The 19,870-nt window shown below is 46.4% G+C and overlaps 1 protein-coding gene across 3 annotated transcripts in view; it reads right to left on the minus strand.

Moving 5' to 3' along the window:
- Nucleotides 1-19,870, minus strand: part of MAP4K4 (mitogen-activated protein kinase kinase kinase kinase 4) — a 665,231-nt gene that overhangs the window by 60,999 nt on the left and 584,362 nt on the right. For 2 of the 3 annotated variants that reach the window (XM_086934710.1, XM_086934709.1), the window contains 2 exons: nucleotides 14,150-14,267; nucleotides 1,661-1,831 (listed from right to left, as the gene is read on the minus strand). In XM_086934710.1, the coding sequence (XP_086790836.1) occupies nucleotides 1,661-1,831; nucleotides 14,150-14,267 (289 nt within the window). Of the gene's footprint in view, nucleotides 1-1,660; nucleotides 1,886-14,149; nucleotides 14,268-19,870 lie in introns of all 3 variants that reach the window. The other variant, XM_086934708.1, reaches the window with a different exon arrangement.

Raw genomic sequence — 19,870 nt, forward strand, 5'->3', positions numbered from 1 at the left:
ATTTGTGTATATTCATGTTTTAACATCTGTATGTGTTTATTATTGTTTAATGACTGTCACTTTGGTGACATATGAAATTTAATGTACAAAGTTTTTCCAGAAAAAGATAAAAAGACTAAAATAAAATAGTCGCACCACCTAGAACTCCTTGGCTAGGTGTGATAAAAAATTCAAAAAAACTAAACCTGTCTGGCCATTTTTTCTGTTTAATATATTGGAGTGGTCTAGGCCAGTCAGAGATAGGACCCAAACCTTTCTGTTTCCCTGAAACATACTTTATAGCATTGAGATTATCTATGTATAGTAAAATCAATTAATAAAAAAAAGTCTACATAAAACTGAATCAAAAAAAAAAGGGAACAGTTCCTCACATGCAAACAACTGTACAGCATAATTTGAGACCCACGCTCATCCAATATGGACAAGCCCAAGTTTTTTTTTTTAAGATGCTTTTGTAGGTTCCAGTCATGTAGGAAGAAACAAGGGACACCCTACTGACACGGAACCAGGGTACTTTTTGACGAAACCTTGTTTTTGTCACAATGAGTCACAGCCTTGAAATATAGGTTTCACAATCTTTTTGGACACAATTCACTGGATTTAAAATAATGGGTTTACATTAAATAAAGCAACGTATTTTCATACCAAATTCATGTTATATGCCTTTTCTCTTTCCGACACCTCCTAACCTTCATTTATTGTGATTGTGGTAATATGTATTAACTATCATTGACTGATTGTCCACAGGAACAATAATTTGTAGGTTCCAGTGTCATGACACTGGAGAGAAGTACAGGGAAATATAGACTCAAGAGCCTCCAATGAACAAAAATCTTGAATCTAGTTGGATATTGTGATGTGAGCAACAGACCAGTGACATTTGTGTGCACCATACCTCTGCTTTGCACTTGTCTTAGGGAAAAATGTATTTAGGACAGCTTAATCTTGAGCAATTTCTAGTATTTTACTTTACTACTTTTACGCGAAATGTCTGAAGTTATGCCATTACATCAAATAGTGTATAATATATTTTGTTCAGGTATAAATCCTATAGTGGGAGGACGTGAATAAGGTGAACAAACCAAACAAGTGGTTGTAGTTCGCACCACATGAGATTTTGAGCTACTTTTTTTTAGCACAAAATACAACCTCTGGCCAAAAATGGTTGTGCGGACTCATTTTGCTCAACAAAATGCCAAATCCAGCATATTCCATATGGCACATAATTGCATTGGGCATTTTGTGTAACTTATGCAAAGGAAATATCACCCAAGCCTACTTTGCATCACTTAAAACCAAAGCCGAGCAAAAGCCGAAGTCCTATTATCAGCGCTTTGGCTGCAAGATCAAAGCATCCAATACACTCCTACACAACCAACCTGCTGTGTACACGTTTTGGCAAGCTTCCAGAGCCTTTTGATAAGCACAGGCATTACATACTTCATGTAAGTGATTTCTTAATATCAAGCACCTGTCTGTAGCGGGAAGGTCGGATTGCTAAAATTACACAACATAGTGTGAAAACTTTAAAAATCAGTTAAACCAGACACTGAACGACCTCATACAAGCCAAAACGTAAAAACAAATTATGAAGTGTAAAATACATCAACTGGAGGGACAGGGATCATGGGCTGTACAGAAAATGAATGAAATTACGTACCCCATAACGCAGCACACAAGATTTCAGAATTGAATCGCTTCTTGTATTTTCGAATCTCTGGAGTATCGCTTTGTGGTCGTGTGTTTGTGGGATTAACATTGACGACAGATCCTTTCCGCGTAGGATCTTGCCTCATAGCATCAGGCCTGAGCGCGTCACTGGAAAATCCCACTAAAATAAAATTAGTATTTTTATGGTTAGCTTCCAATGTGCGCATGTACGCTCCTGAAAGAGAAAAGCAACCATTTTTAGTTACCAACTGATCTCTACTTCACGTTTGGAAAATTAGGAAAGAGGAGGGAAAAAAGTGCACAGAAAATATATAAACCATGCCATAACAAAGCAAACAACATGACTGGGACATAGCAAAGGTGTTGCCCTTAAAAGTGGTCTATTGATGACCTTTACAAAGGTCATTACATCGACCCTTCCAGCGCCTGTTGCGAAAGCAGCACAACCGAAAAGACAATAGAAGAATCTAGTCCTTGGAAGGATGTGACAATTGTGACAATCCTTTACAGTTTGCTAACTCCTCCCCTTTTTAGGGCAGGGATATCGGGGCCTCTACAGTCCAACAAAAGACTACCAAAAACATTCAGACAATTAGAAAACTTATGGCAATCCAATGAGGGCATTTTTATGCTATTAAGGCAAACTTATATTGGTGCAATATTACTGAGGTAGTTGTAGTGTCCTCCCCAGCCAAGGCACATGCAAAATGAAACAAGCCACACACGAAGCTCATAAATGATGTCTTTATTTACCAGCATACAATTAAACTTCTCATTTTCTACTAACCGTTAATGACCACACCTTAACACCTCTCCACATGGTTAGGTAATTCTGCCATGGAGTCTGCCCAGGACCGCAGTTTTTTTGGACGTCATAGTCTTAAGTCACTTTATCTTCCCACTTGTTAAGTAAAAAGGTGTAAACAGAGCAGCTGCATTTTATATTTATTGGATAAGTTATTTAGGTGTTCACACTATTCAGCCAGATTGTGTGGTCTGAGTAGTTGAAATGCGCCCAGAGTGGACACCAAGGGTACAGTAGCTGATGTTTGATCTGGGCTGTCAGGTGAGGAAGCCTCATCTGGGAATACAGGGGCCGATGAATGTTGCGATATATGGCAGAAATTAGACAAATTACTTGAGATGGATCTTTTTCTGGGATGTTGCACTATTATCATATGTCCTTTGCGCATCACAACTTTGAGGTTTAGCAGCAAACAGAGGATCTGTTTTCTGCTTCCGTTTTCGTTCGACAAGAACCCAGTCAACTTCGTCAAAGACTATTGCTGGAGTTCTCCGACGTTAATTAGCATGTCTTCATTTGACGTTTGAGCGGTGTGAGTAGCACGAACCTAGTCCGCACCGAGTATGCTCCGTGGTCCACTGTGTTATCTTAATTCTTACAGCTCTCTCAAACAGCAAGGTGACAGAACTCTCACCAGTGGTGGAGTGAGGATTTAAACAGGCACCAAGGGCTTGACATACGGTCTGACTCAGCTCGATTTCCTCCATCTTTGCTCGTTGGTTCACTCTTTAGGGTGCCCATAAATAGCTCTACAACACCTTTTGCTTGGGGCCACAAGGGATTACTCTTTTGGTGCTTGACACTGAGCTTAGTTAGAAACTCCTTGAGCTCCTTGCTATTGAACAGTGGGCCACCGTCAAATTTAAGGATTCTGGGATACTCATGCTGCAAAGAGGTCTTCTAACAGCTCAAAAACCTTGTTATTTGTAGTTTATGAGATTTGCTCCACTAGAGGGAAACAGGAGCTCTAGTCAGTGATTACCAGGAGATTATGTCTATTTGCTAGGGTCCCATATAAAACAACGGCCACTCTTTCCATGCACGTGCAGAAAGTTCAGACTTGGTTAGTGGATGCTGGACCACTTTAGTTCCCTTAGAACTTGCTTGTCCAAACACAGGAACCACACTCGATTTCTCAGGGCTCCTTTGGTGGTGACAATGCCACAATATCTTTCGTGAGCGAGTTCAAAGACTTGTTGTCAGAGGCTCTCTTGTACGACGATCCGTGAGCCTCTGAACAACAATGTCTTCTTTAATGTCAGACCGTTCATCCTGTATATTCTTAAAGATTTGAAATTCAGCCAACATTACTTAGAGGTCGAACACTGTCTCCATGACTGCACTGTAATAATGTCTTTAAGGGCAAGCAAGTCTTTGTAGGCATTCGTAGCAGCAATGATCTGTTCAATTGATTAGGCCGCTGGCGTGCTAGACCTTACAATAAAGTTGATGTACTCTTCTGCTGTTTTCGATGTCGAGTTGTGTGATGCAAGGGTACACATGACAATTAATCTGCAGAGGCACAAGTTACTACTTGTGTAACGATATATCTGTAAGAGACATTAGTTAGTGATAGATTCCTTACCTTAGAATATCCCCAGGCGTCAGACTGGATCCGGAAATTTTTGCGTAGCAATACCCCCCCTGCGCGCTGGTAGGCGTCGTCTGCGGCTCCGCGTCCGTCGTCGGCGTCGTGAGCGCCGGGATGACGTCGTCGGAGTATATAGACGGCGCCCATGCGCGCTGACGTCAGTTCTGATAACACAGCTTTTCCGCGCCAGATACGCAGAGCCATGATAGAACTAACACTGGTGCCATGAAACTAGGGCCCTGAAAGGGGATGACCTTAACCCTAAATATCGGTTCGCAGAACGGGGAGGATGGGAGGGCGGTAAGGAATCTATCACTAACTAATGTCTCTTACAGATATATCGTTACACAAGTAGTAACTTGTGCATCTGAAAGAGACCCGTTAGTGATAGATTCCTTACCTTAGAATAGATACCCCAGCAATACCAACCCCGGTGGTGGGTCTGCGAACCAATATCACACCAGAAAGTCCTGGAGGACGGAACGGCCAAAGAAGCCATCCCTCCGGACTTGACTGTCCAGGCAGTAGTGTCTTGCGAACGTGTGCAGCGAGGCCCACGTGGCTGCCTGACAGATGTCCTGCAGGGGGACACCGCGGCCCAGGGCAGTTGTCGTTGCCGTGGCCCGAGTGGAGTGAGCCCGTAATCCAGCCGGGGGCTCCTTCCTCGCCATGGAGTAGCATGCTTGGATGCACAAGATGATCCACCTGGAGATGGTCCTCTTGTGTACAGCCTTTCCCTTCTTCGCGCCCACGTAACCAACGAAGAGTTGGTCATCCACCCGGAATTGGCGTGTGCGGTCTTGGTAGTAGGAGAGCGCACGTTTTGGATCCAGACAGTGGAGCCTCTCCTCCTCTTTCGAGGGGTGCGGAGGCGGAAAGAAGGTGGGCAAAGTGATGGACTGCCCGATGTGGAAGGCCGTGACAACCTTGGGCAGAAAGGAAGGTCGTGTACGTAACACCACCTTATCAGGATGAACAGACAGGAAAGGTGGAGAAGAAGAAAGAGCCTGGAGCTCACTCACCCTCCTGGCAGAGGTGATGGCAACCAGGAAGGCCGTCTTTAGAGTAAGGAGACGAAGAGGGCAGTTATGAAGCGGCTCAAAGGGAGCACACATCAGATAGGTGAGAACCAGATTCAAGTCCCACTGGGGCATCACGAAGGGAACAGGAGGAAACATGTGCGTGATGCCCTTCAGAAATCTACTCACAATAGGGGACTTGAATAAAGAAGGCTGATCTGGTAGCCTCAAGAAGACTGAAAGAGCAGAAAGGTACCCCTTAAGAGTGCCCAGAGCAGAGCCCTGCTGGGCAAGGGAAAGAAGAAAGAGCAGCACTTCCGAAAGGGGTGCAGAGAGGGGATCCACAGCCTTTGCTGCGCACCATGCCACAAATCTGTTCCACCGGCAGGCGTATACCGACTTCGTGGAGGGACGCCTGGCTGCCAGAATGATGTCACAGACTTCGGGAGGCAAGTCAAATGGCCTCAACTGCCGCCGCTCAATCTCCAAGCTTGTAGGTGGAGACTGGACAGGTTCGGGTGCAGGACCGTCCCCTGCTGCTGCGACAGAAGGTCCTCCCGAAGAGGCAGACGAATCGGGGGATCGACTGACATGCTGAGTAGCTCGGGATACCAGTATCTTCGTGCCCAGTCCGGAGCCACAAGGACGACCTGGGCCCGGTCGCGCCTGATCTTCTTCAGCACTCTGGGCAGAAGTGGTATAGGCGGAAAGGCGTACAACAGACCGCAGCTCCACTCGCGACGAAAAGCGTCTCCGAGCGAGTGCCGCCTTCGAAACTCCAACGCGCAGAACTGCTGACATTGCGCGTTCTCTTCTGTGGCGAATAGATCTAACCAAGGCTCTCCCCACTGTCGAAAGAGACCTTGCGCCACGTCCGAGTTCAGACGCCATTCGTGATCCATCATGCACCGGCGGCTGAGTTCGTCCGCCCTGGCATTCAGAGAGCCTGCCAGGTGTTGAACCACCAGGGTCACGCCCTGATGTTCCAGCCACTGCCAGAGGCGCAGAGCCTCCTGGCAAAGGGTCCACGACCCCACACCGCCCTGTTTGTTGCAGTACCACATGGCGGTGGTGTTGTCGGTGAACACTTGCACCACGCTCCCCCTGACAGAGGGGAGGAATGCCTTCAGTGCAAGACGAATCGCCCGCAGCTCCAGAAGGTTGATGTGGAGCCGGGACTCCGCCGGAGACCAGAGGCCTCTGATCTCCGCCTCTCCCATGTGGCCTCCCCAGCCCTGGAGGGACGCGTCCGTCACAACTACGTGCTCCGGCTGGGGTAGAGAGAGGGGTCTGCCACTGACCCAGTCGCGGTCCGTGAGCCACCACTGCAGTTGTTTCGCAGTGCCCTCCGAGATCAGGACATGATCGGACAGGTTGCCCTGATGCTGGGCCCACTGAAACTTCAGGTCCCACTGCAGAGCCCGCATCCGCCACCTGGCGTGACGCACCAGAAGGATGCAGGAGGCCATCAGTCCCAGAAGCCGCAGCGTCAACCTGACCGAGACCCGGGATAACGGTCTGAAGACAGGAATCAGAGCCTGAATATCCCGAACCCGCTGCTCGGGTGGGTAAACCCGAAACTGCGCCGAGTCGAGAACCGCTCCGATGAAGAGGAGCTTCTGAGAGGGACACAGGTGTGACTTCGGCACATTGATGGAGAACCCCAGCAAGTGCAGGAGGTCGGCCGTAGTCTGGAGGTGGCTGACGACTGTCTGGGGCGAGCCCGCCTTCAACAACCAGTCGTCGAGGTAGGGGAAGACTGACACCCCTTGCCTGCGCAGATGGGCTGCGACCACCGCCATCACCTTCGTGAACACCCGTGGGGCGCTGGTAAGGCCGAAGGGGAGCACGGTAAACTGAAAGTGCTCTAGGCCTACCGTGAACCGCAGGTAACGCCGGTGGGCCGGCAGGACGGGGATGTGGAAATAGGCGTCCTGCAAGTCCAACGCTACCATCCAGTCTCCTGGGTCCAGGGCAGCCAGGACCTGAGCCAAAGTGAGCATCTTGAACTTCTCCGTCCGGAGGAAGCCGTTGACGTTCCGCAGATCCAAGATAGGGCGCAGGCCCCCTTTGCCCTTCTTGGGTACCAGAAAGTAGTGGGAGTAACAGCCACGTCCTACTTCTGGCCCAGGAACGCGCTCGATGGCCCTCTTGGCCAAGAGGGCCGAAACTTCCCCTTGCAGAAGTTGCAAGTGATCCCCCGACACACGGTGGTATTGAGGTGGCATGGATGGAGGGGAAGACTCGAAGGGGAGGGAGAAACCCCTTCGGACAATTTGCAGCACCCACCTGTCCGAAGTGACTGTATGCCAGTGGGAGAGGTGATGGCGAACCCTGCCTCCCACAGGCGTCACATGGGCCTGAAAACTCGGACTAGGAAGGTTTTGAGGCAGGGGCTGCTGAGGGAGGTGTGGACTGGCCTCACCGCTGACCCCGACCACCGCCGCGGCGGTTCCCACGTCCGCCACCGCGCTGCTGGACATTTTGCGGCGTGTGGCTGGCGGTCCGTGGTGGGGCGCCCCTTCCGTGGCCACGAAAGGAGCGAAAGGCACCCGATTGCTGGCGTGGGGCCGTAAGGCCCAAGGACTTGGCCGTGGCCCTGGAGTCCTTGAAACGTTCCAGCGCATGGTCTGCCTTGTCGCCGAAGAGGCGACGGCCATCAAACGGCATATCCAGGAGGGTGGCCTGGACATCGGCCGAGAAGTTGGCGGACCTCAACCAGGCGTGGCGTCGAACCGCCACCGTCGTTGCCATCGCCCTGCCCAGTGAGTCCGTGGTATCCAGCCCACACCGAATAGAAAAACGTGCCGCATCTCGGCCGTCCGCAAGGGTTTGGCTGAGTTTAGCCCTGACCTCCTCAGGGCATTGTGGCAGCACCTCCGCAACCGTGTCCCACAGAGTGTGGGTGTAGCGGCCCAAGAGACAGTTGGTGTTCACTGACCGTAGCCCTAGGCTCACAGACGAGAAGACCTTCTTCCCGAACTGCTCATATCTCTTGGATTCCCTGTCGGGCGGGGCCGACGGGAATGCGGTCTGGGAGTTGGAGGCCTGGATGACCAGACTCTCGGGGGTGGGGTGGGTGGACAAAAAGCAAGGGTCGCCCGGTGCCGGGCGGTAGCGTCTGGCCACGTTCCTGTCCACAGGGGGGCCTGTGGCGGGCTTGGACCAAGTGCCCAGAAGAACGTCACACAAGGCCTCGTTGAACGGCAGGAGGGGCTCCGCGGAGCCGGACTGCTGTTTGAGGACCTCAGTGAGGAGATTAGTCCTCACGGCCGCGACGGGGAGCTGAAGGTTTAAGGCCTTAGCTGCCTTCGTCAACACTACACTGTAAGCAGAACCCGCCTCCGAAGCCACAGTCGGGGGCGACGTAAATCAAGTGTCTGGCGAGGTGTCAATACCACTGGCCTCCCCAAGCTCATATGTCCAGTCCTGAGTCGACTGGCAATCACGTGCCAGAGGGTCCTCGGACCCCTCCCATTGCTCCTCGTCACCTGGCTCCTGGAGACCAGGATTAACAGCCAGGGCCTCCTCGTGGAGATAGAACTCTCCGAAGGCCGACGGAATCGGCGCCCAGCGGCGCCCCTCCGACTCCTGAGGAGGACCGTAGGAAGCATTGGGGGCGGCAACCACATCGGCCGCCGGGAACGACACCTGAAGGGACGGCGCCGGCGAGGTCGTAGGGTCGACCGGCGAGGTCCCGGATCCGGAGCCGGATCCAGCGAGGTCGTGCGGCGCCGGGACCGAAGTCGCCAGCGGCGCCGGGCCCGAAGTACCCGACGTCGTCGGGGCCGAAGCGCCCGACCCGGAAGGACATCCAGACGGAGCCGATCGGCCCGAAGGCGCCACGGGAACCGACTGAGGAGGGAGGGCCCTCATGGCCATGAGGTACCTCTCGACCTCCTCCTGCGACGCGCCGTGCCCAGGGACCCGAAGGTGTGGGGCAGGCGGCGACGCTTGCGACTCCCGCGGAGCCGCGTGGGCGGTGTCGCCAGAGTCCCCGGTCGCATCGTGCGAGCGACGGGGCGGGTCGGAGGATCGATGGTGTCGCTCCGACCTCTCATGCCTCTTACCTGAGGACTTGGAACCAGACGATCGGTGTCCACTCCCGGAACGTCGATGACTCCGACCTCGCGACCTGTCCCTCGACCTCCCGTGGGACCGGGACCTGGAGCGGCGCGGGGCCGACTGCCTCAGCTCGAGACGCTTGCGGGACCGCTCCCGCCTAGCCTTCGACGTCAGGGCCCGGCAGTCGGAGCAGGTTCGATCGTCGTGGTCGAGGCCTAAGCACTTCAGGCACCGGCGATGGGGGTCCGTGACCGACATGAGTCGGCCGCACTTCGAGCAAGGCTTGAACCCGGGCATCCCTGGCACCGATAGTCGAGAATCGACTAAATAGAGGATCAAAAAGATCAAAAAAGTTTTCAGTCAAAAAGTGACTGGGGGTAGAGCTTCTTCCGGATCTGCGCTAGCTGGCGCGGAAAAAAGAAGAACTGACGTCAGCGCGCATGGGCGCCGTCTATATACTCCGACGACGTCATCCCGGCGCTCACGACGCCGATGACGGACGCGGAGCCGCAGACGACGCCTACCAGCGCGCAGGGGTATTGCTACGCAAAAATTTCCGGATCCAGTCTGACGCCTGGGGATATTCTAAGGTAAGGAATCTATCACTAACGTGTCTCTTTCAGATTTTTGGTTATTGTCTGACTTATGCACAATTGTATAGTCATATCCCTTTAAACACAAACACCACCTCTCAATTCGCTGGGGCATGTTAGCTTTTGGGTTTTCAAATATGGTGAGCAGTGCTTGGTGGTCTGTCACAATCGTAAAATGCTTTACATAAAGAAACACATGAAAGCATTTGCAGGCCAACATCACAGCCAGACTCTCCCTTTCTGGCTGAAAACAGTCACATTCTGGGTCAGAGAGACTTTGGCTAGCATACACCACAATGTGTTTGAGCATTTGGATGTCCATTATGCTGAGGAAGGATTGCTCCTAGCCCTACTGGGCTCGCAGCAGCAGTAAGTTCTGTGTACAATGTCGAATCAAAGTAAGCCATCTGAGTGGCATTTTTAATGCATGCTTTATCCTTTTGAAGCTTTGGTCCCATTCAGCGGACCATCAGAACTGGGCATTTATTTTAGTTCAGTCTCTCAATGGGGCACTCACTGTGGCAAAGTCACTAATGTACCTTGAACAGCTAGCCATGCCCAAGAAAGATCATAGCACTGTGACATCTTGTGGGGGTTGGGTGGCTGACAGTGCTTTTACTTTATCTGGGTCAGGAGTTATTCCCCCTCAGAGAATATGTGCCCATAGAACTGGAGTTTGGTTTTCTGCACTTAGAGTAAGCTCTGTATTTGTAAGTAATTGGCACACTTGTTTGAGAGTCTTTTTAAAAAATATTTCTTTATTTTTATTTCAAGAATATAGTCTATGTTCGCATACATCAAAATATCCTGCTGATAACAGTTTACACAATTGAACATTCCAAGAACAAACTCAAGGATAATTTTGATACATCCCTCACCCCTACCGGGTCCAACCATCTCAAAGTCCATTTATCCTGAAATCAGTTTTGGGTGTCCTCTTGTCCTCCCTCCTGACTGCAGGTTACAGCCCTATTGTGATATTAGTCTTGTGATGTTACCTGTGGAATTTGGGGCAAGTTCCCCTATCTCTTGTACCATCATCACCCATGCCAGCACGCCTCGGGGAGTTTATCATCTATTCTAGTGTTCCGCATATGCCCCTCCTCAGCCAGTGCCCATTCCTTGAAATCTGTTTTTCAGTTTACTAGCAGCGGTCCGTTGAGTTAACCAGTGGACCGCTATACATCTCTTAGCTAATATAAGCCCCAGAACCAGGAACCGCCTGCCCGTCTTGCGCTTAGGGTCGCGGGGAATTAAACTGAGGAGACAAGTACGCATATCCAAGGCAATCCTCCACCCCGTTATTCTATTCAATTCCTCTAGGACCGCCATCCAGTAGGTCCGTATTATTGGACAAGTCCACACCATATGTGTAAAATCTGCCTGTGCATATTGGCTTGTTTGAGAGTCTTATCATGCTCCTTTTGTGTTCCACACACCAATACATCATCAATGTAATTGAAGGCATGCCTAACAGGTTGAATTATTCTACGTATAACTTCTTGGAATATTTCTGTAGCAGATACTCAAAAACTCAACCTTTTTTTCTGAGGAAGCCAACATGATTTAAAAAGTGATAATGTACCTATAGTTTTCTTCCAATTTGAGTTGATGGTATCCCTTGTTCAACTCAAGATGGGAGAAAACTTTGGATCTGTTCAGCTGCATGATCATGTCTGCAATGTGCGGACCTGGATGTCATTCTTTCTCTAGTGCTTGGTTGTCCTGGCGCTTATCAACGAAAAAGCGGATTGCACCTCTATATTCCTTTTTTGGCACTACCACTGTGGGAGATACCTATAGTGTAGAACCAGAATAGCGTTCAATGATGTAGTGCTTCAACAGTGCTTCATGTTCTGTTTCAACGCTTCTTGCAGGTGAAATGCTATTCTATGGTGGTGTTGTGAAATAGGCAGGATGTCTTCATTGATATGAAGTTGCACCTTCATTGTCTTGAGCTTTCCCAGGCCATGAAATAATGACGTGAACCAACTCACAATTTAACTGCGTATGTGTATATAATTTATAGATATTAGTCCCATGTCAGAAGCAGTTGCAAAACGGAGTAGACATGCACTGAACAAAGTACCTTGAAGAAAGAGAATTGGGGCTTATACAGACGTCTTTTTAGGGCTTAAGGTCGCCATGAATGATCAATGACTCTGCAAAGGTTTTGAAGCAGCCCATGTGAACACCTTTGTGTTTGACACATTTGGTCGTGGTATGCTTGACAAATTGTTAAACTGTTCAACTGGCATGATGTTGATTGATGCACTGTTGTCAATTACAAAGGATATGAGGCAACCGTTGACCTTCAATATGATCTTGGGGCAGTGTCCCTTTCATTGACTCACTTGTTTTTGTCAATTGTTTGTCTTCTTTGCAAGTAGCAAGACCCACTTGAGCATGTCGCTTTTTGGCGGATTTGATCATAGCACATTCACCCTCTTCACAGTTCGCTTGAATGTGATGTCTGAACACTTTTGCTGGATGAGCTTGATGACTATTGACTTAGTTTAGTTTCCACCTGTCGCAAATGAAGTTGCTTTTTGTCTTTGTAGAATTGGTGAGGATGCTTCTGGAACTTTCTGGTGTTCTTTTTCTCATCTTGCTGTGATGAACATGGTTTCTCTTTTGTCTGGTAACAGTTTTGAAGTTGTATTCCTTTAAGCAACCTTTACACGTCTGTCTAATGTCTGGACATTTCGTTTAGTTTCTTTAAGGATGGAAACTTACCAGTACTACTTTGTGCTTGTGTTTGCTCTTCATGATTAGTGCCGATTCACTCTTTGCTGTTACAGCTTTCATGTCAGCAGCTTGCCGAGCTGCTTTTTCCTTGGCTCTTGCAGCCATCAGCACATTTTCTAAACTGAGCAGCTCTCTTAGCATGCGTCTTCAGAAAGAGTCCGAAAGACAGACATAAATGACTAAGGCATATGGCATCTTCATCATTACATTTACTACATTTACAATGTTTGATAAGCACATGGAGTCTCTCAGCAAACAACAATTGTTTCACCAACTTACTGCCTCACTTGATTTAAAATGTACCTTTCGTAGTAGATGTTTGACATTGGATTGAACTTGGCTACTTGATATGATGGTAAGAAATTGTCTCAGTCTGTGAGATTTTCTTTATCACTTGTTTTACTCCATCACCAGCAAGATTATTTAGGTACTTGATGAGTTTCTTATAGACTACTTCTAGGACATCTATGAAATCATCGAACACCTCGATAAATGCAGTCCATCTATCACCAATATTCTGCTTCTTTGCAATGTTGAATGGTGGTGGTTTCAGAAACACTGCAGCATCATACTTCATGCTCTTTCCTACTGCAGTTGAGAGTATATGCTGTTCAGGTGATGGCAGTTTTCCTTTCTAGTTCAGTACCCCTAGCAAGCACTGGCCTTGTGATTATTTTGTTTCGTCAGGCACTATCTTCTTTTTTGACAGTAAGTTTCGGTTTCGACTCTCACACTGGTTTATTAAAGCTTTCAACTTTTTGCACTGTACCTGTTTGAGGCTGCATTTAGCGTAGTTTTCCTTTTTGTCTTATATGGCTGTGACTGCCTTTAGCATTTTTGTTTTGTATCGATGATGGCTCTGTGTTAGGCTGTGACGCAGTATCTCATCTTTCGGCCTTACCAGTGGGTTTTTGAGGATACGCCTCTGCGGGGCCTTTGACTTCTTTGAGGGTAGTATATGGGCTGGAGCAGGGCTTCGATTCCACACACGCCAAATTTGAATGGTTTGTCATAGAAAAGGCACACGTGGCACACACAAGTAGTCTGCTATAGAGTTACAAACTCTCAAAGAAAGCAGCCTTGTTTCTTCGGGGTACAGATTCCTCTCTCGTCGCCAGTTGTGGAGTTCTCCCCAGCCCAGAAGCATGCAAAAAGAACAGGCCACAAACAGAGCTCGTAACGGATGTCTTTATTCATCAGTGTACAACATTCAACTGAACTTATTATCTCCTAACCGTTAATGACCACAAATTAACACCTCCCCAAATGGTTAAGTAATTCTCTCATTGAGTCTGCCTAGAACCGCAGGGTCCTGGTGCTCAGTCTTAAAACACCACAGTAGTCTTGATAGATTACCACTAGAGAAGAGGAAAATGAGCAGCAATGTTAAGTTAACATAACGTATTGCTCATTTATTCCTACATAACTTTAAAATGAAGAGGGGGCAATGCTGTAACATTATTACAGCATTCCAGCATTATTCATGGATTTAGCTCACTAGTATAAATGTCGGTCAGTGTTTTGGAGGGCTTGGTACTCTTACTTACAATATTAATAACCTCTATAGAAATATCAGTGTTAGTGCAGGAATAAAAATGTATGACAAAAGCACTGCAACATCTTTTAATATTGGTTTGGTGGTCATTTCTGGACTTACCCACAGAAGTAACAGTTGTGCCACTAGAGGGAGAGATCTGCAGTAATCTGGGGTCAATGAAAGGTGTAAATGAGGAGGAAGATTTGTGTTTCTGGAGAGTGCTACTGGCAGATTGAGTCTGTAACGTAAATTAACATTTCGTTAATATAGGGCTACCAATAATGCAAAATACAATCATCTGTTTGTGCCACTGTTAATATTTACATAGGAACACGCTCTACCTGCCATCATTGTCATGCATTTAATTTAAAACCAGACTGAAGTGTACCTAAAAACAAAACTGCAGCATACTGCTTCGCAACGTCATGTTAGACCCCCAAACTTCAGGATATTTTTTCCTTTTTAGAGGAATTGTTACATAGCCCCATCAAACTAATCTGACAAGAATTGCAAACACCTTTCATGAAACACTTGTCAAACTCTGCAACTCACATGACTTCAAAAACACACCTCTGCTAATCCCCCAAAACCTGCCCTTGACTAACAATTGATTTGTATAATAAACCCTTGCCCTGGAACATTCAAAATTTGCCCACCTGCCATTCTATTCTTGCATAACTTGCCACTACCTGTGCGATTGAAATATGGCAGCATAGCGATGCAAAAAAAAAAAAAAACTATAACACAGTAGGAGATGAAAGCTTTTGATAGCTTTCTATGGTAACAAATATTTAGTTAACAAAAGTGGGATCGTAAGAAGAGCAACTTAAGCACAGTTTCATAATTTCCGATTAGTTGTGGTGATGGAGCGAGGGTAGAAACAAAATTGTGTATACCCCTCGTGAAATTCCTCTCCCTTAAGAGTAACATGAACTAATGGAGTGGTTTGATATGCTAATCAACCTAGAGTAAATTTGCACCTACACAAGTACACGTGGGAAACTAATTTTGCTTATGTTGCAACCATAATTTACCAATAAAGTTATTTCGTCATGTCCTAAACTAATAAGCAGCTTTAAATTAATACAAAAGCGGCATGAATGTGCTTTCTGTTTGTCTATTTGTGGCAAAAACTGGAAGATGGGTAAGCAAATTACACATAATTGTGGCTTTATTTGCTAGGTAACAACTAACAGGGATAAATTAGTAAAGGGGGAGGTGAACAAAATAGCTTTTAATTCAATAACTAATAGCTATCTGTGTTTGTTTCTATAATAGTTCCCGTATGGGCCTTTGGGGCCTGTAGAAAATTGGACGTTTGCATAAAATCGAGCTTGAGGTGTACTGCGCATGTGCAGAGCTGTGAATGAAAATTGCAGACAAAGCTTGCAAAGCCTCTAGCCGAATAAGATGGGTCAAGGACAATGTGCCCTGAAACCCTGAATAGCTGCAAACAAAATGGGAGTCCGTAGTGAAATCATGGGAATTGAAGGTAATATTGCAATTTGAGGACACAAGTGACATGAACATTTACAGAGACAATAGCCATATTCAATTTTGATGATGCTGAGGAAGTTGAATAATGAAATGATTAGGTTATGCTCATCCACCCCTTGGAAGAACCAATCAAATGTGTTGAAACCCTAAATGTTTCAGAAAATTAGATAGTTTAATTAGTAAAAAGGGTATAAAAGGTGTTCCGATGAAGTAAAAAACCTTATTTTCCTGATGTATCCAGACATGCTGCCGAAATGTTGATTGAATCCTGATGCGTAAGAACTTTGCTGTTTTTCTTGATATATTTGAACTAGCTTGAATGGGAACGGAGTCTTTAGGTAAGGTTGATAGTTAGGGAAATAGAATGATGAACTTGGGAACTATGTCTTTACCTAAATAACAAGTGTCCTTTTAATTCTAAATAAATGTCAATTTCTGAGCTTTCATTTAACAAAATTAAATGTTTGAGATTTACAATTAACAAACTTGAATTCAGTTATATTAAATCGTGTGAATAAAAATAAGTCATGACAATGAGTCGTTGCTAAATAAAAAGTAGAAAAATGAAGAATTAAGCTAGTCTTGTTCATCCTTAGCCTCATTTTTTACTAGCATGATCCATTGAAAATTAATGGTGGTTTGTCTGAATAAATTGATTAAACACTAGAACCATGGTAAAGAATGTAAACTGCAGATGTATATTTGTAAATAGTTTAGCTTAATTTAGACACTCTGCAATGATCCAGCCGCTCTCCTTTGAATCTCACCAATCCATGGAGTAGAGAGAAAGTGTGTAAGCAAAATCAGTGTTATGGGCCCCACTGATGAGTAAATGTGATAATTGTGACTTGAGGGAAAGGTGGTGAGGATTTTAGAAATTATTTCCGGAGAGGCGCTGCATTAGTGGTGCTTCCAATGTGTTTCTGTTCACACTTGCACATTATAAACCCATTTATCCACTCCCTCTCCCTCGCAACAGCAACACTCTACTTTTTAATTATTTGTTCCACTTGTACTAAACAGAGTATAGTCCAAGATATTTTTGTTAAATTCTCAAAGCAATGATTTCCAATCGCCATGTCATTTCTTCATCAATCACTACCACCAAGGCACCTTACAAAGCTCCAAATTCATAGTATTTTGGTTGCACAGATGACAGCTAGGAAAAGCTGCTTTGGGAAATGGAAAATTGGCAGACGTGCTTTATCATTTTGCATATTTTACAGTATCTAGCCACTGCTGAAGGAATAAAAAAAAATTGTCTCGACCTACGGACCGCTATTATTGAAGACCTATTGTGTACAACACAATGTACAAAGTGGGCTTTGGTCAGCTCCTTATTCATGATAGTATGGCTATCTTGTCTGTCTCAGTTCCATGCTCCTTGTTTGATGGAATTCTTACCTATTTCTGTGTTTGTCCCCCCGCTGCATAAAATCTGATCGCAAGACATATATCCTTCCACTGCTGATGTGACAAAGCACTTTTTTTTGTTGTTGTTGCATTTCTGCACTCCACTCATTCATTTCTAAGTCTCCCCTCCACACCCCTTGCTTAATTTTTCATTTATTTAAAAACAAAAAAAAAACAATGCTTGTGCAAGTGAGCGAAAGCTCCGCACTACTGTTAGCCTGTTCAAAGTCCCTTCCAGTGCACCCCAAATATTAGTTCCCTGATCCTGCTTTTTTATGCTTCTTATTGAAGAAAAAGATTCTGTGAAGGTCCTACAATTACATACTGCTACTGCCAGCCGTTCGCTTTTCAGCTCACTAATTACATTAAACCACATGGTCTCCCTATTTTTTTTTTGCATATCGTTTTGTTAACCGGCATGAACATTTTTTTTCAGATATTTAATGTAAACAGAGACAAGTTCCACTGAAGCGCTCTGGTCTACTTAAGCCACTTCAGTCACAAAACTGCTGATAACAATCAAAATGTCCCCTGAATGATGCAAAATCTATAATGAAGGTACTGCAGATCTGATTTTTGAAACAAAGGTCGATAATGGACAAAGTTGCTAACCACTAAGTGTGCATGCCTATGTCGGATACAGCATCATACCACCTTTCAGAAATTGCAGTATCAGGTTCAGAGAACCATTCAGTGTAGACAGCTGACAAACGGGAGCCACAGGACTATGATACCACACCCCATGGTTTTAATGAACAGATTCTGTGATACTAATATAAGGGAGCATAATGAGTAGTACTGTAATCATTACTGTTGTGTTGCTCTTTGTTTCCAGCTTGCAGGAACAGATAACGAAGTAGGGAAATGCCACTGGGAGACAGTATCGACATACAGCAAAATCACACTTCATTGACCGCTTTTTTTTTTTATAGTAAACAATTTTATAATTTCAACAAATCAAATAGGTCTATGCATAATTGAATGCAGGGGTGAACCATCATATATTATCTGCGCAATACCAAATAGAAATTAGAGTATGCAGCTGCTTTAAGAAGGCAAGTGATCATTGAAAATGGTCTCTCCAATGCCACTAGCTGGGCCCTGCTGCAAGGTGCAATACTAGCAGCAGGAGACTGGCAACATCAACCACAGTGCAGCATCAATGTTTCTACTTTCTCCTCGCCCACCAGGCCCTAAATTGAGCAGTGTATTAAAAAAATCAAAATCTCTTCCAAGGACGTATGTGAATCAACAGACCTACAAGTCATGAAACAGATGCCTGCAGGTTGAGTAACATTTTCCATTTGTGGTATGTGTAACTGTAGATACACAAGCTGTAAATAGACTAAACCAGTTCTCCCCTAAGCAGTGTCTAGCCGGAAGAAGTTGCAGAGGACTGGAAAGGAGTACGAAATGCAGCTTGGCCAACGTTGGCTTGTTAGCATGCTATAACCTCCACACAGTAGTGATCAAGGTAGATTATATAGCTTCTTTGCAGATGTCTGCTATAGGGGTATTAATATAACGTAAAAAGGCCATAGAGGCTCCTTTCTTATAGGTAGAAAGGGGCCTGGTAGGAACTGGCAACTGCTGCTTGGCAATGGCATAGTGACAAACCACAGTGCTATCCGGGCTATGAAGAGAGCATGCCCTTGAATGGCTTGGAGAAGGAGACAAAGAGCTGTTGCCTTTTATGGAAAGCTTTTGATCGGTCTACACAATACAAGTGCTTTTTTAACACTGAGGGTATGGAGAGCCCTTTCAGCTAGTGTGCCTGTGGAAGGGAAGAACACGAAGTTCAATGGTTTGGTTAAGATGGAAAGAGGAGACCACCTTAGGGAGTAATTTGGGATTGGTGTCTAAGGACCACCCTATCCCTATAAACTTGAAAGAAAGGTTCTTTCAGGGTTAGTACCTGAAGCTCACTGACACATCTGAGCGAGGTGATGACTACCAGGAAAGCTGCCTTCCAAGAAAGGAATTTAAAGGAACAAGAGTGTATGGGTTGGAACAGAGGGCCCATAAGTCTCGTAATGACAACATTAAGCTTCCACACCTGAGCCAGTGTGACTCAAAGAGGGATGACTCTCTTGAGTACCTCCATGAAGGCCTTATTGCTGGGGATCCTGAACAGAGACGTGTTCCCTGTTCTGGAAATAAGCGATCACTGCAGTCAAGTGAAGCCTGACATAAGTGTACGCGAGGCCTGAGGTCTGCAGGTGGAGCAGATAGCAGACAATGCCTTGCACAGTCACAGCTAGAGGGTGGATGTGCCTTGAGAGGCAGTGGTGCACAAACCTCTCCACTGTATTGGGACCACCAAAAAGAACCACTGGTAGATGTTGTCTGCAAAGCACCAATGACCTCTGCAGTATCCATGCCCTTTTTTGATTTTTTCCAGCATTTGTTCAACCTGGGGACCGAAGAGGCACTCCCCATTAAAGGGTAGGATGAGCAAATGCTGCTGGACTTCTTGCTTAAAGCCACAGACATGAAGCCATGCATGTCTGTGGATCAAGGCACTGGAACTGATCCCTCAAGCTGCTGCGTCAGCAGCGTTGGGGGCACAGTGAATGGTAGTAACAGATTAGCTTAACATCTGCCACAAGGTTCTGACCTCATTTGCGGAATAGGTCAAGCAGATGCTGGAGAAGTTCCTACATGTCATCCCAGGGGGCCCTGCCTTAGACCAAGAGCAAGAGTGGTGGAGACACGTCCAACATGCCCTGGGCATTTGCATGCTTACAGGCTGTCTGAACTACTAGGTTGTCTGGTAGTAATTGATCCCTGATGTATGGAGGGTCCAAAGGGGACGCCTTGTGGCTCCTTAAAGAAATCAGATGCAGGCTTGAGCATGCCCTTGAGCGTGTTATTGGGTGAAGAGGGACAGGCAGGGTAGAGGTCGGGATCAGTATCTCCAGGGGGCTCAAT

Source organism: Lissotriton vulgaris, chromosome 8 (assembly GCF_964263255.1).
Source record: "Lissotriton vulgaris chromosome 8, aLisVul1.2, whole genome shotgun sequence".
Taxonomy (NCBI): Eukaryota; Metazoa; Chordata; class Amphibia; order Caudata; family Salamandridae; genus Lissotriton; species Lissotriton vulgaris.